This window comes from Phyllostomus discolor, chromosome 3, assembly GCF_004126475.2.
Source record: "Phyllostomus discolor isolate MPI-MPIP mPhyDis1 chromosome 3, mPhyDis1.pri.v3, whole genome shotgun sequence".
NCBI lineage: Eukaryota > Metazoa > Chordata > Mammalia > Chiroptera > Phyllostomidae > Phyllostomus > Phyllostomus discolor.
In genome coordinates, this window is record NC_040905.2 from 128,706,812 (window position 1) to 128,732,203 (window position 25,392).

The window sequence follows — 25,392 nt, forward strand, 5'->3', positions numbered from 1 at the left end:
AACTTCAGTGGCCTCTTTTCTCATATTTGATCATGCTGAGCTTGGCTTTCTCTTAGGGCCTTTGCATGGCTGATCTCTTCATTCCATGTTTTACCTGGTCTTCATGTGGCCACCTTGTTAGCATTCAGAGATGGGCCTCACATTTATCCAACAGATTCTCCCCCACCACCTAGTCTAAATTAGCCATCTAGTGATTGCCTCAGAACATTTTCCTGTCTTAAATTCTCTCCATAATACTCATTACAACCTCAGTTCTTTCCTAAGTGCTTTGTTTATTGTTCTCTTTCTTCCCTCTCTGCCTTTCAGACAGTAAGTTTCATAAGATAAGGATGGTGTATTTGGTCACTACAGTTTGTTCAGCACCTGGGACAGTGCCTGGCACACATTAGGTCACTCAACCAATAAATTAGTGGTTGAACAAATGGATTTTATTTGTAAAACGTAAAACATAAACTCCCATTGACTTTCATCTATTTTTGAAAGATAGGAAAATCAACTCTAGTTATTGTATAGTTCATGATGTTGGAAAGCATGTAAAAGAAATTGACTCTGGCCACCCTAAATGGACAGAAAATATATTGTAAGGTTCAAAGAATCAATAGATGGCTGTAGAACAGTGCTTAGAGCACAAAATAGAACTAGACAGTACACCTATGGTTGGGCTCACAGTACAAGAATCAGCAGGTCTGCACATCACTCCCCTGCAGCTCAGAAAGTCTTCATGTTACAAGGTCACCCAGTCGGGACTCCCCTCCCAGAGATGCCTGCCCAACTGTATCAGGACAGAGAGAAAGATCTGGCCCTTTGGCCTCTATTGGTGGGATCTTTTACCATCCCAGGCTTCATACAAATATGGGGTTCTCGAAAAGAAAGACCAGGATTTTAATTGAGGCAGTGGAGGTTGAGTAGCCTGTGACAGGCATTGAAAGCTTTTGGGACTTGTTTTGGCTCTCTCTGAGCCAGTTGGTGCCCTTCCACAAATAGTATGAACATTTGCTTACCTCTTGGTTCCTCTTGGCTCACAGAGACCATGGTTTATCCTCAAACCCAGATCTTCACTAGAAGATGAGATTCTCACAACACCATTTACAGAATATGCTCTTGGATGCTCAGTGGCTTCCTGTCATCCCCATAGTAAACTCTGGTCCTTCCATGCCCAGGTTCCCATGGGATCTTGCCCTGTTCCTCTCAGGCTACTCTTCTGCCGCTCACGCCTCTCCCTGTGCTCTTCTGGTTCCAACTTCAGGTCACCGCGGAGCCCTTCCACAACTGTCCTGTGTAAACTTCCCACGCCACTCTCTGATACTGTCTACTCCTCTAGTGCCTATCAATGTTTCTTGTTTGCTTATTGTGGGCTTTTGAACAGGAGGCAGGGGCTTTGTTTAATTTACAACTGTATCCACATACCTAAACTGGGAGTTGCAATAAGTACTTGAACAAATGAACAAATGCGTTGTCCCTTGGAAATTAGTTCCAAAAGAGGAATTACAAAATGATCTTGGCTATTATGAAGTGGCAGGTACTCATTTGGTGATGTACATTCTATTGCTGTATTAAAAATCGCCTACTGTCTCATGTTTTACAGCAGTGGGTCAACAGATCCCACTGTCTCTTTGTGTGAATGTTGGAGCCCATTAGCAGTGCAGAACCTTAGGGCCTGCCTCAGACCCACTGAGTCAGTCTTATTGTTTACAGACCCAAAGCAGAACGCCTTAGAGATCAGCTGGCTTCTCCCGAGCACCCCCACACTAGAAGGGGCAGTAGCCAAGATGCTACCTTTTTTTCATACCATAATAATGTGACTTTGGATCTCAATTTCTCCTTATTGCTCTGATGCATCTGCATGCGGGTTTATGAAACTCCACAGAATACCATTTCCTTGTAGGTGATAAAGTGACTCAGGAATAGTTGTTTTGTGGAAGCTGCTATAAGTTTACTCCCCCTAAGAATGGTTGAGGTCCTTGTTTTTTAGCAGGAGCCTGTGAAGTTTTGTGGAAGTTCTCAGCTCAAGTGCACATGTCTCTCATTCAGCCGTACAGTGGAGTGCCTACAGGAGTGTTCTGGATGTTATTATTTGAGGATACCATGACCTCTGAGGACTGCAGCTATCTCAAGGAAACAGGCTTCCTGGTATCTGTATGCCTCCTGAGAACATAGGCAGGGAGTGGCTTGGTTGCTTTTACTTAGTGGCTGGCTCTTTGTCTCCCTGCACTCTGGTCTAGAATGCTGGAGCACTTTTATTCCTATTCCAGTGTCATTTTACCTACATAGTGCAGAACATTTTGGAAATAATAAGCAAGGCTGACCTGTACAGAGACACTTAACTGTTTGGACATATTTGATATGTGTGTATGCATATTTATATTGTGTACCTTTTATACACCACACATACCTCTTTTATCAAATAAATTGAAACCATGCATTCATTTTATGATTTGTTCTTTTCTATTGCACAGCAGAGTCAGACCGAGTTAGCTTTGAACCCAACTTCTGCAACATAACTTAGTAACTTAGAGCAAGTTACAAAACTGAACCTCGGAGCAGGCCTAGCCAGGAGTCAGGGCTTTGTGCTGCAGGATGTTGGGATGGACAAGAGTGAGAGTTGGAATAGAGTCTCATAGAGCTCTGAGCTCTTACATATGGTAGGGTTGTTATCACAGTGGAATAATTTTATTTAATTCCATTGTTTAACTTCATCAGTCCCTAGGACTGACGTATCTAGAGATGGCACTTGAGTGATCTTGAACCCAGATGCTAGTGAGAACGATACCCAACTCTGAGCTAATATTAGAATTTAATATTCATAATTAATAAAACATGAACTGAAATAAATTCTCTCTAGTGTGTCTTTTTGCATTTGGACTTAAAATCCAACCCTTTTCCTTCCTCACCAGGTCTCAGGGGCACTTCTTTCTCAGGTTGTGATGTGGTGCTGTGCTGAGCCCTGGTGGTATTTCATTTAATTTGATAATGGAAAATAGCTCTTTATAAACACAGTTACTTCCAAACTGGAGTAGAATAAAGAGTGTTTCTATTTAGGGTAACTATTCATGAGATATTTGTAAAAATCTGAGATTCCACATCAGTCATGTTTAGTTTATTGTCATACTGCACTGCAGTTTATTCCATTTCTACAGCTCTTTGCTCATATATCAGTATTAATTGAGAAAGGCAAATTGAGGAGGCCATATCATTTTTATAAAATTTAAGATTACAAATTTTATATTCCTGAAGGCAGTAGGAGGTGGTTATCTTCAGCCCCACAAATGTAAAGAGACAATTGTTCTTTGATTTCTGCAAACTGATTGCAGCATAGGAAAGTGGTACAGATAATTTCTTACCAAACATATTTCCTAAAGAAAAATCTTTAGTAAGAATGAGTGAATTAAATCATAAATTTATGTAATTATTTAAGATAGCCCCTTTCCACATATAAGTGATATCATGTGGTATTTCTTTCACTGACTGGCTTTATTCACTTAGCATGATACTCTCCAGATCCGTCTATGCTGTCACAAAATGTAGGGGTTTCTTCTTTTTTTACTACTGCATAATATTCCTTTGTGTAAATATACCACAGCTTTTTTTATTCATTCATCTACTAATGGGCACTAAGGCTATTTCCAGTTATTACTGCTGTGAACATAGGAATACATATATTATTTTGTATATGTGTTTCAGGATCCTAAGGATATATTCCCAGAAGTGGAATCACTGGGTCGAAATGGTGTTGCAGTATTAGTTTTTTGAGGAAACTCCGTACTGTTTTCCACAGTGGCTGCACAAGTCTGCATTCCCACCAACAGTGCGCTAAGGTTCCCTTTTTTTCACCTCCTCTCCAACACATGTTAATTGTTGCTTTATTGATGCTAGCTATTCTGACAGTTTTGAGGTGGTATTTCACTGTGGTTTTAATTTACATTTCTCTGATGATTAGTGACATTGAGCATCTTTTCATATGTCTGTGGGCCATCTCAATGCCCTCTTTGGAGAAGTGTCTATTCAGATCCTTTGCCCATTACTTAGTTGTATTGTTTGTGAACACAGTAAACTAATAAGCATAATAGAAGCGAGTATAGATACATGGAATAGACTGACAGCTGCCAGATGGGAGTGGGGAGCAGGATGAAAGATAGTGAAATGATTAACCAAAGGACATTTATGCATAACCCATGGAGATATTTAACAATATGGGGATTTACTTGGGTTGGGGAGATGAGGAGGTTGGGTGGAGGTGGGGGAAAGGGAGAAAAAGCAGGAACAATAGCCTGCTTTTATAATAGCATAAACAACTAAATAAAAGATAGCCCCTTTCAAAAAATGGTGCTGGCAAAGCTACATTCTACCTGACAGAGAATGAAGTTAGATCCTTGCCTTACGTATATACAAAAATTACCTTGAAATGGGTCAAAGACCTTAATATGAGAATGTAGACTACAAAACTCTTAGAAGAAAATAGTGGGAAATCTAAGTGACATTGGATCTGGCAGTGGTTTCTTGGATATGACACCAAAAGCACAGGAAACAAAAGATGAAAATAGACAAATTGGATTTCATCAAAATTAAAAATTTTGTGCATCGGACATTATAAACAGAATGCAAAGGCAAACCATGAAATGGGAGAAAATATTTGCTGATTGTTTAGCTGATAAAGAATTAATGTTCAGAATATATAAAGAATGTCTACAACTCAACAACAACAACAACAACAAAAACCCAATTACAAAATGGACAAATGACCTAAGTAGACTTTTCTCCAAAGAAGACACACCTGGCTAATAAGCACATGACATCATGAGTTGTTAGGGAAATGCAAATCAAAACCACAGTGCCATACCACCTCACACCCATTAGGATGGATGCCTTAAAAAATGCAGAAAATAACAAGTGTTAGTGAGAATATGGGGAAATTGGAACACTTGTGCTTTCTTGATGGGAATGGAAAATGGTACAGCTGCTATGGAAATCAGTATGGTGTTCCTCAAAAAAAAATTAACATAGAATTACTATATGATCCAGCAATTTCACTTCTGGTTGTCTACCCAAAAGAATTGAAAGCAGGGTTTCAAAGAGTTATACACACATATCCATAGTATCATTGTTCCTGTTAGCCAGAAGATGGAAGCAACCCAACTGTCCACCAAAGGTTGAATAAACAAAATGTAGTATATTCATACAATGGCGTATTATTCAGCCTTATACATGCTACAACCTGGATGAACCTTAAAAACATTGGACTAAGTGAAATTAACCAGTCATGCATGGACAAATGCTGTATGATTCTACTTACATGAAGAACCTAGAGTATAGATGCCTTATGATGTCAACCAGTAAGGCCAAGTCTTGGATGTAGTGTTAGTTGGCAAGCCAAGGGGAGGATATTTACTGGGATCTTCTCACCCTGACATGTCTTCCAGCATTTAATTCATTGAGAAAAGCATGGGCTTGTATGTCATTCAGCTCAAGGGAGTGGGGCTGTGTCATGATGTTAGTTTCATGACTGTTTCTTTGTTAAATTTTTACAAAATCCTGCTTCCTAGAGAATGATAGTGGAAGTGACATTATATGATGAATGAGCTTAAACTTGCAGAATATACTGAGTTTCAGTTGAGTAAAAAGTACCACATTAACAATGACCACTGAGGGTCACATTTATTATTTTAACCAATCTACATTAAACTTTTTACAGAACACAGAAGAGAATAATTTGCTAATGTGCTTATCATCAACACTGTATCCATAATTTCTTCAGTCTCATGAAAATTCTGATCAACTTCATGAGTAAATATAGCTATCTGGGTTGTATTATTTATATCTTTGTTCTATTCAGCTACCCTTGGAAACACCATAAATAACTTGTGTTTTCCATTCAGCTTGTCCCTTAAGTTCTCCAATCTATCTTTACTACATGGAGTAACAGCGTTGTTTACAGTTCAATTTAAATTTGTCAGGGTTTCATTTTTTTAGACACATTTTCTGCCATATCAAGTACAACACATAAACTCACTATTTCTGTTTGAGCAGTGTTAAACACTTAATGAGTGACTGGGTTTTATAGAAGCAAGTACTAATTTTACTTAATGTTTCAAAAAAAATCCCTGTGGGAAATGTCAGTCCTTTTTCAATTCATTGAGGTTTTCATTTTTTTTTTAATCACCCTTATTTTGTAAGTACTGGTCATGGTTCTTAATATGGTTGCTTGAGTCATGTTGTTCCATTGCAGGCATTCTTTGTTTGTTAAACATGTGGGAATATATTGTACTTAATTACTTAAGCGAAATATGCTTTCTTGAAACTTGTGGTCTTTATGGTTCATTTTTTCCAGTTTAGATTGAGATGCAAAAAAGAAAAAAATTGCTTTCCTTTTAAAGTTGTGCGAGAAAAGCAAACCTGTCCATCACAGTGTTGGAGCAGAGCCGTGAGCGATAGTGAGGAGGCCAGGCAGACAGAAGGCAGTGCTTCCTACAGGGGCACCATGGTTGGCTTTCAGGGAGAAACCAGTTTCTGCACAAAATCAACCACGCTGTTTTTAATTGTTGGTGGTAACTAATGCAAAAAAAAAAAAAGCGTCATCTTTGTAGGTCAAACAAAACACAGTGAAACTTGGCAGTCTGCCTGTCCCCTCCCTCCTGCCACTAGTGGCATGGGCTTCCCAGCAGCCATTTTAAGGATAAGGTTTAGACAAACCTTAACATCGCAGCTGTTTTCATAGTGAGGCTGCCACTAAGAATATTACCTGCTTTTGTCCAGCTTTCTGTTGGATGAGATCACAGCCTCATCGTCAGGGGGTGATTAGTATTTGCACTGAAAAATAACTACCAGCACAAAGTCTGTTGTCATGAGTAACCATCTATTTTTATTTTTAGTAAATTAAAAATTAATTACGTCATTTACTATAAGTGATTCTTTAAAAGTATATGAGCTGAATTTCTGAGGATTTTATAAGTTTTGATAAGATAAACTGAAAGAAAAACTACAGGCTTGAGGGACCTGTCATTCATTCCCTGGTGAATGGGTTCAGGCATGGTCTTGCTTGCCCACTGCTGTGTAGCTTATGACTGCTGACATGGTAATGACTGTGGATTAGATTCTAGAGCCTACCAGCTGTGTTGCAAGTAACAGTCCAGTGCCTGAATCACTTAATAATAATAATAGAAGATTCTCAAGTGCTTTTTGATGTTAATTTTAAAAAAGCAAGAGATTAGATTCTGTTTTGAAATTATTTTCTAATTACTAATTTTGAAATATAAACTCATGGCTCTGGTTTATTTTTATAAACGAAGAAATGAAATACTGAAATATTAAATGTAAAGGGTATCAAATCATTGCCTGCATTTTCTCTCTTGTCCACTCTGCAGGGGGAACGCAGCGACTGCCTCGAGCCATTGGGATGTCCCTGGCCAAAGAGCTCATCTTCTCTGCACGTGTGCTCGATGGCCAAGAAGCCAAAGCAGTGGGCTTGATCAGCCACGTTCTAGAACAGAACCAGGAGGGCGATGCTGCCTACAGAAAGGCCTTGGACTTGGCAAGAGAGTTTTTACCTCAGGTATTTTTTTTTCTTTGTTCTCTTTTTAGGTAACTTTTATAGCAAATTAAAAAAACAAGAATCATTTCATGTACCCTTGATGCCCTTGGCTTGCATTCCAAATAGGGCAGTACATGGTAGCTGCAAAACAGTATACTAGATTAACATTAGAAGCCTTCCAAATTAGAATTCAGGTTTGAAGATAATCTGAGGCCCATACTATAGCCATATTTTGATAATGCTTCATAAACATGTTTGTCACATGTACCAGAATTTCTTAGCACCTGAAGTTCATCACCTGAACACTCTGACCTGAGCCATACATGTGAAGGGAAATAGTGACAGCTGAGCTGTCACGCTGGATCCCCCCAAGCTGAAATACATTGAAAGACAAGTAAGGAGAGCACAGTTGACATGCCAAAGTGGGCTTTCATTGTGATAACTTGAGATAACCAGCTTAAATAGCAGCAGGTCTTTGCCTTACTATATTTGTTTTTATGGTGATGTAGGCATTATTTTAGTTCCTGTGTGCACAATATTGTTCCTCACAATTACACTTTCAAATCTGGAACTCACTGTATATTTACTCAGAGATGACAGGGTCTCGTTTTAAGGGTTTCTTTGTTCTCACACTCTTTCTGGTATATTTTTAAAATATTCCTTTCTTCTGAAATCATGAACTAGAGGATTTTTATTATGTAAACAGTTAATGATTTGTCTTTATCCCTAGTGGATTTTCACATTTCATAACCCCTAACCATTTCTAGAGTCAAAATAACTTCATCTCAAACTCAGACATTTAATGCAAATAGGATTTGTAGTCTGTTTGGGGGCCATGGATTCTTTGGGAATCTCATAAAATCCTTTTCCAAAACCCCTCCACATTTATTGGGAACTTTGCATCCAGTTTCAGAAGGTATTCCTCGAGTTCTTTGTTGTCAGACAAAGGACAGGCCTGCTGTAACACCCTTGTTCCCTGAGAGCTGTCAGGGGGGCCTCACAGGTGAGTTGATTTCTAAACCTGCCTGGTGTTCAATACTGCCTGGTATTGATACTACTTTAGTCCTTTTCGATTAACATGTGAGCTCTGAGCTCTTTCAGGGCAGGGCCCTTACATAACTCATTCCCCATGTAAGGTCACACAGAGCCTTATACTCTGAATTCATGGAGAGAGAGCAAATAGAAGAGATATTTTACAGCTTTTAAGGAAAAAAAGGCTCTCCCTGTAACTTGGATGATCATATTTCCCCAAAATGTTAGGGGAATGCCTACCTAAAGAGAGATTAAAGGTACAAGTATCAAGAGAAGTAATAGCTTAAATGTTAGTTGTCCTGGCTGGGAAGCTCAGTTGGTTAGAATGTCATCCCACATGCCAAGGTTGCTGGATCAATCCCTAGTCAGGGAACATGCAAGAGTTAGTCAATGAAAGCATAAATAAGTGGAACAATAAATCAGTGTCTCTCTCTCTCTCTCTCTCTCTGTATGCTCTTTTTCTCTCCCTCCCTCTCTTCCTCTCTCTCCCTAAAATTAATCAGTCAATAAATAAAAATAAATATTGGTTAACTAACTTCTTTTTGGCTTAACCTTTATGGCCAACTCATGTTTCAGTTGCAATAAAGAAGTATGGTTAAGCAGAATTTTGGCATAATTCCAGCTCAGCTATATCCTCTCCTAGCTTTGTACATGAATGTTCAGCTCCTCACTCTGGAGCTCCACCCAGGAGGCTCATTAGTCCCTTGGCCATCACTGTGGTTCAGATTCCTTCTCTCACTCCTGGGAACTTGCTGTTTCTCCAGTGACCCTCAGTGCAATTGATGCCATCACTGCCCTCAGCTTACCCCACCTCCAGCATGACATCCAGCTGCACTCTACCACGAAGCAAACTGGACTGTCCTCCCATCTTTCATCTGAAGAGACTTTCCTCTAAGAACATGAATTGCTAAAAGTTCTTCCCTGGGTCAAGGATGATGTTGAATGACCTGAGAAAATGTTTAACTGTGAAACTGTGCAAAACTTAACAAAACACAATTCGAGGTGGAATAATCATTATTTTTACAGTCTTTGTCACTGAATGATTACTCTTTCAAATAATTAGAAAACTTATATAAAATTAGTATTTACAGGTGATTTCTGTACTATATGTTACTTCCATTTATCTGTTTGAGAAAAAAAGGTTGTATAAAAGAAGAGGCATTGGTTTATATTTTGAAAGAGGAACTAATTAAATAAGCACTATTTCTAAGAACATTTCCATTTTCCTGTTTTTCTAGTTTTCTAAACCTTGCTGGCTAAAGTGTGCTCTGTGGGCTAGCAGCCTGGGTATCCCATTAGAGCATGTTAGACAAGCAGTGCCCCGGGGCCATCCCAGAACCCCAAGTCCCCATCTATACTGTGATGGGGGCTTGAGGATTCATGTAATATTGAAGTTGGACTATCACCCAGCAAGGGTCAGCTGATGATAAAAGGAATGGAGAAGAGTTTCAGTGAGAGGAGTGCTGTGTTAAAAAAAAAATGAACTGGATTGAGGAAGATGGTGGGGAGATAGGAGGGAGCAGAGTCCACTTCCCCTGTGCACGGGTGAAACAGCTAGCCAATCTTCTGAGGAGCAGAGCGAACAGACAACGGTATCCCGGCATATATGAAGATTGGAGACCAAAACTTGTAGAGTACGTAGGGGCTGTGAACACCACCTGCTAGAATAGGAAACCCACCAACAAAGGAACCACCACCAGATAACATCAGAAGAAGGTGAAGGAAGGAGTGTAAGACACACTAACCTCAATTAAGGAACATTCTGGAAATAAAACTAAATGGTGGAGAAATTACCCAGAATAAACATTTTGGGGAAACTGAACAATGCCAGGAGAGAAGCCTCAAAACCTTGTACACACATAAGAATCAGCTAAAACACAACCTGTCCACACTTGCACAACAGAATACAAGAAGTGGTAGATGGAGTGACTGTCAGTTAACCAGCTGGAGGAAAGGACCCACCAGAGAAAGGCCCAACAACAAGCAAAACACAAAGATATACAGAGAGTCAACATAAACAATAGGCCACGACCAGTGAGCTCAGGAGATTAAGGACGCTTGTACCACTGAATCTCACAGATCTTCTTTTTTTTTATTTTTATTTTAATCGTTGTTCAAGTACAGTTTTCTCCCTTTTACTCCCAATCCAGCCCACCCACCCAACCCTGAATCTCACAGATGTTCTACCATAGAAGTTCCCACCAGAAACCCAGGGAGTCAGAACAGTTTAAGAAACAGAGGCTAACAAGAAGAGTCTCACAAACAATGGGAAGTAAAACAATCCCCAAATGAATGGAAAGGAGGAAGCCTCAGAAAGAATGGTAAATGAAACAGAGGCAACTCAGTATCAACTATCAGATACTGAGTTCAGAGCAGTGGTTATCAGGAAGCTCAATGAGCTCACAGAGAATTACCGGAATCTACAGGGAAACTACAACAAACTCACTGCAACGAGATCAACATGAAAAAGGGAACAGAAACTATGAACAAGGGCCAAGAGGAAATGAAGAATACAATTTCTGAACTGAAGAACACAGTAGAAGGAATCAAAAGCAGACTCGATGAAGCAGAAGGTAGGATCAGCAAACTGGAGGGCAAGATAGAGAAAAACACCTAGAATGAGCAAGAAAAGGAAAAGAGGCTCAGAAAGAATGAAGGGTGGTTAAGGGAAATGCAGAACAACATGAAACGTAATGATATCTATAATAGGGCTATCAGGAGAAGAAGAGCAAGGGATACAAAAACCGTTTGAAAAAGTAATGATGAAAAACTTCCCTAATGTGATGAGAGAAAATGTCACATAAATCCAGGAAACACAGAGAGTCCCAATCAAGAGGAACCCAACGAGGCCCACTTCAAGATACATCAGAATTCCAAGATAAAGAGAGAATCTTAAAGGCAGCAAGGGAGAAACAGGAAGTAACACACAAGGGAGCCCCAATAAGCTTAGCAGCTGACTTCTCAATGGAAATGCTCTAAGCCAGAAGGTAATGACAAGAAGAATTCCAAGTAATGAGAACCAGAGACCTGCAACTAAGCCTACTTTACCCAGCAAGGTTCTCAATCAAGATAGAAGGCCAAATAAGGAGCTTCCCAGCCCAAAGAAGTCTAAAAGAATGCTCCTCCTCCAAACCAGCTCTGCAAGAGATGTTAAAGGGACTGCTTTAAGGAAAGGAAGGAAGGAAGGAAGAGAGACAGACAGACAGACATACAGACAGACACAGGGCAATGAATAAAATAAAAAAATGGCAATGAATAAGTACCTATCAATAATAACCTTAAACATAAATGGATTAAATGCTCCAATCAAAAGACATAGAATAGCTGAATGGATAAGAAAACATGACCCACATATATGCTGCCTACAAGAGACCCACCTCAGGATAAAAGAACTGCACAGGCTGAAAGTGAAGGGCTGGAAACAAATTTTCCAAGCAAACAGGAAGAAAAAGCCGAGGTAGTAATACTCATATCAGACAAAATAGACTTCCAAAAAAAGGGCCATAAAGAGAGACCCAGAGGGTCACTTCATAACACTCAAGGGAAGAATCCATGAAGAAGACATAAACATTGTAAATATATATGCACCCAACATGGAGCACCCAACACAGGAGCACCCAAGTACATAAAGAAAATCTTAGAAGACTTCAAGAAAGATATTGACAGCAACACAATCATAGTAAAGGATTTTAATACCCCACTGTCAAAAATGGACAGATCTTCCAAACAAAATAACAAATATATTGTGGCAATGAACAATGCCCTAGATGAAATGAACTTAATTGATACATACAGAGCCCTTCATTCCAAAGAAGCTAAGTACGCATTCTTTTCAAATGCATATGGAACATTTTCAAAGGTAGACCACATGATAGGACACAAAACAAGCCTCAACAAATTCAAGAAAATTGAAATCATATCAAGCATGTTCTCTGACCACATGGGACTGAAACTAGAAACCAAACTCAAGGAAAAAACTCAAAACCACTCAAACTCATGAAGATTGAATAGCATGCTATTAAACAGTGAATGGGTCAAGAATGAGATCAAGGTAGAAATCAAAAAATTTCTGGAAACAAATGAAAATGAACTCACAACAATCTAAAACTTATGGGACACAGCTAAGGCAATCCTGAGAGGGAAGTTCATAGCGATACAGGCCTACCTAAAAAAGGTATAAACATTTCAAATAAACAACCTAACCCTATGCCTACAAGAACTCAAGGAACAACAACAAAGACAGCCCAGAGCAAATAGAACGAAATAACCAAGGTCAGAATTAAATGGCATACACACTAAAAGCACAAATCTAAGGATCAATGAATCCAGGAGCTGATTCTTTGAAAAGATAAACATAATCGACAAGCCTTTAAACAGATTCATCAAGAAAAAAGAGAGGACCCAAATAAACACAATCAGAAATAAAAGAGGAGATATTACAACTCATACCAAAGAAATACAAAGGATTGTAAGAAATTACTATGAAGAACTATATGCCAAGAAATTTAAAAACCTAGGTGAAATGGACAAATTTCTAGAAAAATATAATCTTCCAAAACTCAACGAAGAAGCAGAAAGCCTGAACAGCCCAATAACAACAGATGAAATTGAAGCAGTAATCAAAAAACTCCTTGCACACAAAAGCCCTGGACTAGACGGTTTCACAGGAGAATTCTACAAAGCACTGAAGGAAGAGCTAACCCCTATTCTTGACAAATTATTCCAAACAATCGAAGAAGACAGAAGGCTCCCAAATACTTTGTATGAAGTGAGCATCATCCTAATCCCAAAACCAGATAAAGACATAACAAAGAAAGAAAACTTCAGGCCAATATCACTGATGAACATAGACGCTAAAATCCTCAACAAACTATAGGCAAACCACATCCAGCAATACATTAAAGAGATCATACGGCATGACCAAGTGGGATTCATCACAGGGATCCAAGGATGGTACAATATGTGCAAATCAATAAACATACTACGTCACATAAACAAAAGCAAAGACAAAGATCACATGACCATAACAATAGATGCAAAAAAAGCATTCGATAAGGTACAGCACCCATTTATGATAAAAACACTCAGCAAAGTGAGAAGAGAGGCCACATTCCTCAACATGATAAAAGCCCTATATGAGAGACCTACAGCCAACATCATACTCAATGGGCAAAAAGTAAAACCTTTTCTACTGAAATCAGGAACAAGACAAGGTTGTGCATGTTCAACACTTCTATTCAACATAGTATTGGAAGTTTTAGCCACAGTGATCAGACAAGAAAAGGAAATAAAAGGCATCCAAATCAGAAAGGAGGAAACAAAACTGTCATTGTTTACAGATGACATAGTGTACATAGAACATTCTGTCAAAATCTGCTCAACCTAATAAATGAATTTGGCAAAGCAGCAGGATACAAAGTCAGTATTCAGAAATCAAAGGCATTTTTGTGTACCAGCAATGAAACATCAGAAGCAGAAATAAGGAAAAAGCATCCCATTTGATATGGCAACAAGAAAAATAAAGTACCCAGGAATAAACCTAACCAAGGAGGTAAAAGACGTGTACTCATAAAACTATACAACACTGAAGAAATCAAAGAAGACACAAACAAGTGGAAATATATACCGTGTTCCTGGACCAGAAGAATTAACATCATCAAAATGTCCATACTGCCCAAAGCAATTTACAGATTCAGTGCAATCGCTATTAAAGTACCAATGGCATATTTCACAGATATAGAACAAACACTTCAAAAATTTATATGGAACCATAAATAACCCTTAACAGCTGCTGCAGTTTTGAGAAAGAATAGCAATGTAGGAGGTATCACAATACCTGAAATCGTACTGTATTACAATGCCACTGTAATCAAAACAGCCTGGTACTGGCATAAAAACAGGCACATAGACCAATGGAACAGAACAGAGAGCACAGAAAAAAACCTAAGCCTTTTTCGGTCAATTAATATTTGACAAACGGGGAAGGAGCATAAAATGGAGTAAAAATAGCCTCTTCGACAAATGGTATTGGGACATCTGGACAGTTACATGCAAAAAAATGAAAACTCGAGCACCAACTTAACACCATACACGAAAATAAATTCAAGGTGATAAAAGATTTGAATATATGTTGTGACACCATTAAAGTCCTAGAGGAAACATAGTCAGGAAAGTCTGATATTTCACGCAAGAATATTTTCTCTGATATGTTCCCTAATGCAAGGGACATAAAGGAAAGAATAAAGAAATGGGGTCTCATCAAAATAGAAAGCATTTGCATGGCTAAGAAAAACAGCATTAAAATGAAAAGGAAACCAACCAAATAGGAAAACATATTTACCAATGCTACCTCAGACAAGGGTTTGATCTCCAAAATGTATAAACAAACTCACATGACTCCACTCTAGGAAGACAAGCAACCTAATTAAAAAATTGGCAAGGGACTTGAACAGACACTTTTCCATGGAGGACATAAAGAGGATCCAGAGACATACTAAAACATGCTTAGCGTCACAAGCCGTCAGAGAGATGCAATTTAAAACCACAATGAGATACCACTTCACATCAGTCAGAATGGCCATCATAAACAAAGCAACAAACAGCAAGTGTTGGAGAGGATGTGGAGAAAAGGGAACCCTAGTTCACTGTTGGTGGGATTGCAGACTCATGAATCCACTATGGGAAACGGTTTGGAATTTCCCCAGAAAACTAAAAATGGATCTTCCTTTTGACCCGGCAATTGCACCGCTAGGACTCTATCCTAAGAGCCCTGAAACACCAATCCAAAAGAACCTGTGCACCCCAGTGTTTAAAGCAGCACAATTTATAATAGCCAAGTGCTGGAAGCAACCTAAGTGCACATCAGCAAATGAGTGGATCAAAAAACTATAGTACATTTATATAATGGAATACTATGCAGCAGAAAGAAAGGAGAAGCTCCTACCCTTTGCTACAGCTTGGATGGAACTGGAGAGCATTATGCTAAGTCAAATAAGCCAGGTTGTGAGGGACAAATACCATATGATCTCACCTTTAACTGGAACCTAATCAACAAAACAAACAAGCAAGCAAAATATAAGGAAAGACACTGAAAGTGAGAATAGGCTGACAGTGACCAGAGGGGAGAGGGGAGTGGATTTCAGGGGAAAGGGTGAAGGGTTCACAGGAACCATTATAAAGGACACATGGACAATAACAAGCGGGGGGTAGAGTGGAAATGGGAGGGTGGTGCGGTGGGAAGGGATAGGGGAAAGGCAGAAAACTGTACTTGAACAACAATAAGAAAAAATGAATTGATGATCTTTAAAAAAAAGTAATAGTAGTATGTGTACCACATATGGCAATTACAATTGAAAGAAGTCTAAGATACTTGTCTAACCCTGGGAGAATTGTGGCCTCTGAAGAACATTTTTAAGCATGTGACTTGGGAGGACTCTTTTGTGGGTTAATGTTAAATAATTGAAAGCCCTAGCTAGGAAAGCCTCGTCTTTTATACAAAACTTAGTCATGCCATCATGTGTTTATTCACCTTGCAGTTCATGGAATCCTTTTTTTGTGCCTGATAGTTAGAGCTTACATTTTTATTTTTATATTTATTTTATATTTTTATTTTTTTCATCCTTATGTGAGGATACATTTATTGATTTTAAGGAGAGTGGAAGTGGTGTCGGGGAGAGAAAAAGATTATTTGCCTCTCGTATGTGCTGCTACTGGGGATTGAATGTACAACATAGGTATGTGTCTTGGCCGGGGATGAAACCTGCAAACTTTTGGTGTAATGGATGACACTCCAATCAACTGAGCCACCCGGCCCGGGCACCCAGTTTTGTTTTAATTCAAAAGACATTTAAAAACATGCCATTGAATTCTAATTCATGACATGTAAACAATTTCTAAGAATTTAAAATATAAATAACTAAATTTCATTTCGAGGATTGTGGTTTTCTAAGACAAAACTGATGTTTGTTTGTTTGTTTGTTTGTTTTTTACATGGAGGACCCGCAGTTCTTTCCTCTGTGACCCTCACACATCCATAAGGACTTATTTGGACTTTGTGTTTGTACAGTGTGGGAACGTACAACGTGTTCACTTCCCAGAGAACACGTTTTTGCTGTACATCGTCATCATGGTTAGTTGATGATGCCCATGGAGGAAAGACATAGCCAGTGTCTGAACTGTGATGTTGGACCTCTGATGGTGATGTCTAATGATGATGACTTCTGAACCTCAGCCAAGTTTCTGTCACACTACTGTGGATGTAGTGTCCTGCCAAACACTTTTTCTCCTTTACTTTTCCCCTCTTCTAAGGAGATTTGCTTAAGAATGGTAAACCCTGTGCTGGGTGCACATCACCTGCTGACCACCAAGAATGCAGTTTGCTAGCCACAGGTCCTGTGGAGTCTACAGAACATGCTGATGCATTGCAGTTGCTACACTTACTGTTTAATACCTTGTGGGCTCGTAAAAGAAACTCCCATCAGTTGCACCTGGTAGCCATTGTTGCTTCTAGGCCATCTGAATTTTGCTCAGATGTACAACATAAGTAGCATAAGTAATAATTAAAATCTGTTTCTTTAACTTGAATTTTAGGGACCGGTTGCAATGCGGGTGGCAAAATTAGCCATTAATCAAGGGATGGAGGTAAGATCCTTAATGGTTGAGCTTGTTGTTGGAGTAGGTAGTAGAGATGTAATTTAAATAAGCCATGTTTAGACTTCTACATATTTTTTTAATGTTCTAAAACATAGCTGTTTCAATCCTACTATTACTGCAAGCTACTGCAGTTTTTTTTAACTACATCACTGACTTCATTCTGTGAATAGTTGTTGTTAATTCATACCAGTCACAGAATTCAGTTATTTCACTGATGGTTTCACAGCTTAATTGACATTCTTGCTATTTTGCCATTGAGTTAATAGATTTATCGACTAGTAGTCAGAGAAAACCCAAAGAAAGGGGCTTTCTCTGTATTCTTAGTACTGGCATTGTTTTATTAAAAACAAAATATTCTGAGGAGGATTTCCTGGCTCTCTTCACTTTTAACATACTCATTTTTTTTTTTTTTTGCAGGGAGACACACATGACACAGGGCAAGTCAGTGGGGTATCCTAGAGTCACTCTGCAAGGTGGCTCTGAAAGGGTGGAGGCCCCAGGTCAGGGAGAGGCAGGCAGGGCAAGAAAGCAATGCAGGCAAACATTGACATTGGACTTTTAATTACAGCAGTTACAGTTATATTTTGGTTAAATTATGGGAGTTTTAAAGGAAGATACTTATTCTTTGTAGTTAGTTCCAGAGCCCACTGAGCTTCATTGCAGTGAAAAGAGATTGAATTTGTTTGCTATAAATGCAGTTTTTTACATTTACAAAGTATTTGATAGGTTTTTAAAATTTTTTATATAATAACAACATTTAGTAGCGAACACCTTATATGACCCTTACTGTGTGCCAGGTCACTCACACACACACACCCGTCATTTTAACGCACTTCACTTTTTGCACTTCATGGATAATTTCGTTTTCATCAATATCAAGGCAAGATCCTCTTCCAGCAAAAAAAAATGACCCACTGAAGGCTCAGATGATGGGTAGCATTTTTTAGTAATAAAGCATTTTTTAACTAAGGAATGTGCATTGTTGTTTCAGACATAACGCTATTGCATACTTAATAGACTACAGTGTAATATAAACATAACTTTTGTATGCACTGGGAAACCAAAAAATGTGTGTGATTTTATTGTGGTATTTGTTTTATTGCTGTGATCTGGAACTGAACACGCAATATCTCTGAGGTGTGCCTGTATATCTTGGGTATTATATAAAGTCTTCACCTGGATTACCTGTAACTCATTTAATCCTCACAATACCCTCAATTGGTAGGTACTACAATTAGCTCCTTGTTCAGATGTGTTTCTCTCAGGCACAGCGAGGTCAAATATCATACCCAAGGTTACACAGCTCCCACATGGTGGCATCAGAATTTGAATCCAGGCAACCTGTTTCCTGTTACTTATGATTTGCCACATTACATGGAAGGCTTCTGTTCTTTTGGAATAGGGTTATTAAATTTGAATTTATATTGAGTATACCATATTTTAAAAAGTAATTTCTGCTGAAATGAATTGTGTTTTTTGTTCTCAGGTCGATTTAGTAACAGGATTAGCCATAGAAGAAGCTTGTTATGCTCAGGTATGTAATACAGTCACATTCAATGCAGATATTCGTTACGAAACATGTTTACCTTCTGTATAAGTGAAATGAATTATATATAACTGAGTGAGGTTATACTTACACTCATTCCAGAAACATACACATGCTGAAATTAGTTGTTTTTGCTATTTGACTGTTACCAGCTTTTATGATTAATTCTGCTCACAAAGTAATGACCTTTGTCTATATAACTTAGAAGGCTCTTAGAATAATTAAGTTAGTACCATTTGTGCTACTATAGCTGTTTGTCTTGCTCCTGTTGTATTTTGTGGGTATGACTTGAATCCTCATTCCAGTGTAGAGAGGTCAGAGGAGGGCAGCAGTGAGCATGTACCTGTAGGGGGACATAAGTGTTGAAGACTCATTGGCTTTTCCTGACATTCTCAGCCTTTGTTCACTAATTCAATTATAGCATTTTTTTTTAAGATTTTACTTATTTATGTTTATAGAGAGGGAAAGGGAGGGAGAAAGAGATGGAGAGACCTGGCCAGCAACTCAGGCATGTGCCCCAAGTGGGAATGGAACCAGCGACCCTTTGGTTCATAGCCCACACTCAATACATTGAGCTACACCAGCCAGAGCCAGTTTTCTTTTTGTACACAAATTAGTAGAGTTTGCTATAGAGGAATAAATCTTTCTTCCTTCTTCCTCTCCGTCCCTCCTTCTCATCTTTCCTTCCTCCTATTTTTATGAAAGGTATAATTTTTTTAGGGCATCTAAAGTAGCAAAACAATTTTAATTTTGTTGTACCTTTTCAGAGAATCAGAAACTGCCTCAGCTTGTATTTAACCATCGTCATAGATTAGGAGCATAGCTGGAGTGTTACTCTGCAGGCTGTGTGTGTATGTATCAACACCTGTTATTGATGAGCACATGTGCTGAATGAAGTAAATTGCAGACCTCTTACAAATAGCCTCAGAGTCTGAAGAAAAAAAATTAAAACCATATTTGGCCATAAATCACACTGTATCAAATGTAAAGGAACAGAAATTATACCAAGTATTGTGTCAGACCACTGTGAAATTAAACTAGAAATCAATACCAGATAGGTAGAAAATCCCACTTATTAATAAAGGTAAAACAATGCACTCATGTGTCAAAGAAGTCTCAAGAGGAATTCTAAAACATTACTGAATTAAATCAAAATGAAAATGAAATTTATCAAAATTTGTGGGAATGCATTGAAAACAGTTGCTTAGAGAGAATTTATAGCATTTGAATGCATATATTAGAAAAGAAGATCTAAATCAGTGTTTTCACTTTATTAAGAGCAAGTTAAATACAAAGTAAGCAAAAGAAAAAAATAAACTTTAGAGCAGAAATCAATGAAATTGAAAATTAAAAAAAAAAGAAAGAAAAAATCAACAAACCCAAAAGTTGGTTCTTTGTAAATATCTATAATATTGGCAGACTTCTACCCAGGCAACAAAGTATGAAAGAGAGAAGATAAAAATTACTAATATCAGAAGTTCAAGCAAGTCCATCACTACAGATCCCATGAACATTGAAAGGATAATAAAGGAGTACAATGAACACAGCACTCTTTGCCCACAAATTTGTTAACCTAGATAAAATGGACCAATTCCTTGAAAAACACAAAATTCACATAAGGAGAATTAGGTAATCTGAATAATCCTATGTTTGTTGAAGAAGTTAAATCAATAATTAATAACCTTACAAAATAGGAAGCACCAGGCCCAGATGATTTTCACTGGTGAATTCTACCAAACATTTAGGGAAGAAATTATACAAGTTGGGACTTCTTGTATAAGAAGAAGCCTCAGAGTCGCCAAGGTAGAAGCGTAGGCAGACACACTGTGCCTCTTCACACAACCAAAAGAAGGACAATTTAAACACACAAAAAAATAACCAGAACTGACAGAAAACCAAACTGTATGGAAGTCCAGCAACCAAGGAGTTAAAGAGGAGATATTCATCAGATCAGTAGAAGGGGTAGAGACAGGCTGGGTAGAGAGGACTCATGGCAAGGTGGTGGCTAAAGGACCTGGGTGGGCAAGGTGGCAGCTGGCAGACCCAGTGAGGCAGTGGATTGTGGAGTGGGGCACGCATGGCTGCAGCAGGTGGACAGGGCCAGGCGGCAAATTGCAGACTGGGCAGTCCCACATTCTTGTGCAGATAAACCAGGAGAAAAAAATGAGCAAAACAGACTGCGAAATCCAGGGTTCCTGCATGGGGAGATAAAGCCTCACACCACTGATTGAAAACACCTGTAGGGGTTGAGGCAGCAGGAGGAAGTCCCAGCCTCACAGGCTAATTCCTTGGACAGAACCACAGGGTCCTAGAATGTATAGAAGCCCATCCACACGGGAATCAGCACCAGAAGGGTCCAGTTTGCTTGTGAGAAGTGGGGGAAGTGGCTGAAATCCAGCAGAGAGCAGAGCAAGCAGCACTGTTCCCTCTCAGAACCCTCCCCACATACAGTGTCACAACACAGCAACGTGGGTTACCCCACCCCAGTGAGTACCTAAGGCTCCACCCCTTACTATGTAAATTATGTAACAGGTGTGTAAAGAGAAAACAAATGGCCCAAATGAAAGAACAGATCAAAGCTCCAGAAAAAAATAGAACTAAGAGATAGCCAACCTATCAGATGCACAGTTCAAAGCACTGGTGATCAGAATGCTCATAGAATTGGTTGAAATTTAGTCGCAAATTAAATTTTAAAAAAGAAGGCTATGCTAACTGAAATAAAGAAAAATGTACAGGGAACCAAAAGTGATGGGAAAGAAACTGGGACTCAATGGTGTGGACGAGAAGGAAGAAATAAACATCCAACCAGAAAAGAATGAAGAAACAAAAATTCAAAAAAATGAGGAGAGGCTTAGGAACCTCCAGGACATTTTCAAGCGTTCCAACATCTAGATTATAGGGATACCAGAAAGGGAAGAGGAAAAGCAACAAGTGGAAAAGTTATTTCAACAAATAATAAAGGGGAACTTCCCCATTCTGGCAAAGGAAATAGACTTCCAGGAAGCTCAGAGAATCCCAAACAAGTTCGACCCAAGGAGGAGCACACCAAGGCATATCATAATTACATTAGCCAAGGTAAAAATGAAGGAGAGAATCCTAGAAGCAGCAAGAGATAAGGGGACAGTAACTCCTTACAAAGGAGTTCCCATCAGACTGTCAGCTGATTTCTCAAAAGAGACCTTACAGGCAAGAAGGGGCTGGAAAGAAATGTTCCAAGTCATGAAAAACAAGGACCTATATACCAGATTGCTCTATCCAGCAAAGCTCTCATTTAGAATGGAAGGGCAGATAAAGTGCTTCTCAGATAAGGTCAAGTTAGAGGAATTCATCCTCACCAAGCTCTTATTATATGAAATGTTAAAGGGACTTATCTAAGAAAAACAAGATAAAAAATATGAATGGTAAAATGACAACAAACACAATTACTAACAACCACACCTAAAACAAAAACAAAAGCAAACTAAGCAAACAACTAGAACAGGAACAGAACCACAGAAATGGAGATCACGGGAGGGTTAACAACAGGGGAGTGGGAGGAGAAGAGAGGGAAAAGTACAGGGAATAAGTAGCATAGAAGGTAGGTAGAAAATAGACAGGGGAAGGGCAAGAATAGTATGGGAAATGTAGAAGCTAAAGAGCTTAAGACACATGGACATGGACTAAAGGGGGGAATGTGGGTGGGAGAGAGTGTGCAGGGTAGAGGAGAGTCAAGGGGGGAAATGGGACAACTGTAATAGCATAATAAATAAAATATACTTAAAAGTTAAAAAAAGAAATTGTACAAGTTCCCTACAGTTTTTTCAGAAAATAGAAGCAGAAGGAACACTTTCTAAAACTTGTGCTGTGAGACCAGTATTACACTGATAGCGAAACCAAAGAAATTAAAAGAAAGGAAAACTATAGGTTTTTATTTCTGATGAACATAGATATAAAAATTCTCAACAAAGTGTTAGCAAATCAGATCTTACAATGTATGACAAGAATTATATGCCACAAATGGTTTTTTCCTCCAAATATGCAAGGCTCGTTCAACATTTGAAAATCAGTTAATGTAACCTACCACATTAATAGGTTAAGCAGGAAAAATCATAGTTATATTAACAGATGCAGAAAAAGCATTTGACAAATCCAACACCTATTCGTGATTAAATAAAATAACCAGTAAATGGTTATTAGAGGGGAACCTCCTCAGCTGAACAAAAATGCCCACCAAAACCCTCCAGCTGATATACTTAATGATTGACTGGAAACAGTACAAGGATGTCCCCTCTTAGCACTTCTTTTCAGTATCTACTACAAGTTCTAGCTAATATAATAAGACAAAAATAAAAGGTATGTAAATTGGGAAGGAAGTAAAACTGTCTATTCATAGATGACACGATTGTCTATGTAGAAAATCCTAAAGAATCAATGAAAATGTGCCCTAATTCATAAGCAGTTATAGCAAGATTGTATGACACAAGATTAATATACAAAAGTTAATTGCTTCCTCATATATCCACAACGAAGAACTGGAATTTTAAATTAAAAGCACGGTATCATTTACATTAACACAAAAAATACTGCATTATAAATTTAAAAAAAAATTGTGCAAGGTCTGTAGGAGGAAAACACCAAATCTCTGGTGAAAGAAATCAAGATCTAAGTAAATGGAGCAATGTCCCATGATTATGAATAGTATGATTTAATATTAACAAGACTTCACTTCTTCCCAAGATGACCTATTGATTCAGTGCAATGCCAATAAAACCCCCCAGCAAGTTATTTTTTATAATGGCAAACCATTTCTAAAGTTTATATGGAAAGTCCTAAGACCAAGGTTAGCCAACACAAGATTGAAGAAGAACAAAGTTTGAGGGATGACACTACCCAACTTCAAGACTAACTATAAAGCTACAGTAATCAAGACAGTGTAGTACTGACAAAAGAATGGACAAATAGACAAATGGAATGAAACAGGGAGCTTGACAGTAGACTCATACAAATATAGTCAGCTGATCTTTGACAAATGAGCAAAGGCAATTTAACACAGAGAAGACAGTCTTGGAAACAAGTAGTACTACAGTATCTGGACATTCAACTATAAAAAAAAAAAAAAAGGAAAGTAGACACTGACCTTACACCCTTCGCAAAAATTAACTCAAAATGGGTCATAGACCTAAATGTAAAAGTAGAAACTATAAAACTTCTTGAAGATAACAGAAGATCTAGGTGACCTTGGATTTGGCAATGACTTTTTAGATAGCCACCAGAAGTATAATCTATGAAAGAAGAAAATAATGTTTGACTTTATTAAAAGGAATGTCTACTCTGCAAAAGACACCGCAAAGAAAATAAAAAGACAAGCCACAGAGTGGGGAAAAGTCTTTACAAAACACAAATCTGACAAAGGACTTATATCTAAAACGTACGAAGAACTTAAAGCTCAACAACAAGAAAATAAACAACACATTAAAAAGTGGGTTAGAGCCTTGACTGGTGTGGCTCAGAGGGTTGAGCACTGACCTGTGGACTGAAAGGTCACTGGTTCTATTCCCAGTCACTATATTGCCTGGATTGCAGGCCAGGTCTCTGGTTGAGGGCGTGTGAAAGGCAGCCACTTGATGTTTTCTCTTGCATGCCGATGCACATCGATTTCTCTCTTTATCCTTCTCCCTCCTTTTCCTTCTCTCTAAAAAATAAATAAAGCCAGGGTATGGAAGCAGCCCAAGTGCCCATCAATAGATGGGTAGATAAAATAACTATAAGACATTTACACGATGGAATACTACTTAGCTATAAAAAAGAATAAAATGTTACCCTTTGCAGCAGTATGGATGAACCTGGAGAACGTTATGCTAAGTGAAATAAGCTAACCAGAAAAAGACAAATACTGTATGATTTCACCCATATGTGGAATCTAATGAACAAACTGAACTAACAGGGAAAATTGGGACAGACTCATAGATGGAGAGTAGATGACAGCTAGTGGTGGGGGGAAATTAGGGGGAAGAGGGATTGAGCAAAAGGAGAAAGGACTCATGGATATGGGCAACACTGGTGATTGCTGGGGGGAGGGAGGTATAATCAGACTAAAAGGTAAGGTCAAAAATACAATAGAGATTAAAAAATAAAAAATAAACAATCAAAGAATAGTGGGTAAGAGTTGATACGTCAGCAGCATAAATGTACAGATAGGAAATAATCTTAGGGAAAGATGCTCCACGTAATATGTCATTAAGAAATGCAGATAAAAACAAGCCATAATTTGGCCATTTCTTACAAAACTAAACATCGTCTTACTACATGATCCAGAAATTATGCTATTATATATTTACCCAGATGAGTTGAAGACTAATGTCCACACAAAAGCCTGCACACCAGTGTGTATAGCAGCTTTATTCATAATTGCCAAGTTTTGAAGCTGCCCAGATGTCCTTCAGTAGGTTACTGGATAAATTTTGGGACATCCATACAATGGTGTATTATTCCACCATAAAAGGAAATGAGTTATCCTGCCACAAAAATACATGAAAGCGCTTTAAATGGATATTGCTTGGTGAAGGATTTCAATCTAAAAAGGCTACATATTATGTAATTTTCAACTATATGACATTCTAGAAGAGTTAATGGGGGGTGGTACAGGGATGATGAGTAG

The 25,392-nt window shown here is 38.4% G+C and overlaps 1 protein-coding gene across 5 annotated transcripts in view; it reads left to right on the plus strand.

Annotated features, from left to right (window-relative positions):
* AUH (AU RNA binding methylglutaconyl-CoA hydratase) overlaps positions 1–25,392 on the plus strand; it is a 185,186-nt gene that overhangs the window by 158,692 nt on the left and 1,102 nt on the right. For 3 of the 5 annotated variants that reach the window (XM_028531499.2, XM_028531500.2, XM_036021435.1), the window contains 3 exons: positions 7,359–7,546; positions 17,147–17,197; positions 18,696–18,743. In XM_028531499.2, the coding sequence (XP_028387300.1) occupies positions 7,359–7,546; positions 17,147–17,197; positions 18,696–18,743 (287 nt within the window). The remainder of the gene's footprint in view (positions 1–7,358; positions 7,547–17,146; positions 17,198–18,695; positions 18,744–25,392) is intronic. The other 2 variants (XM_036021433.1, XM_036021434.1) reach the window with 2 other exon arrangements.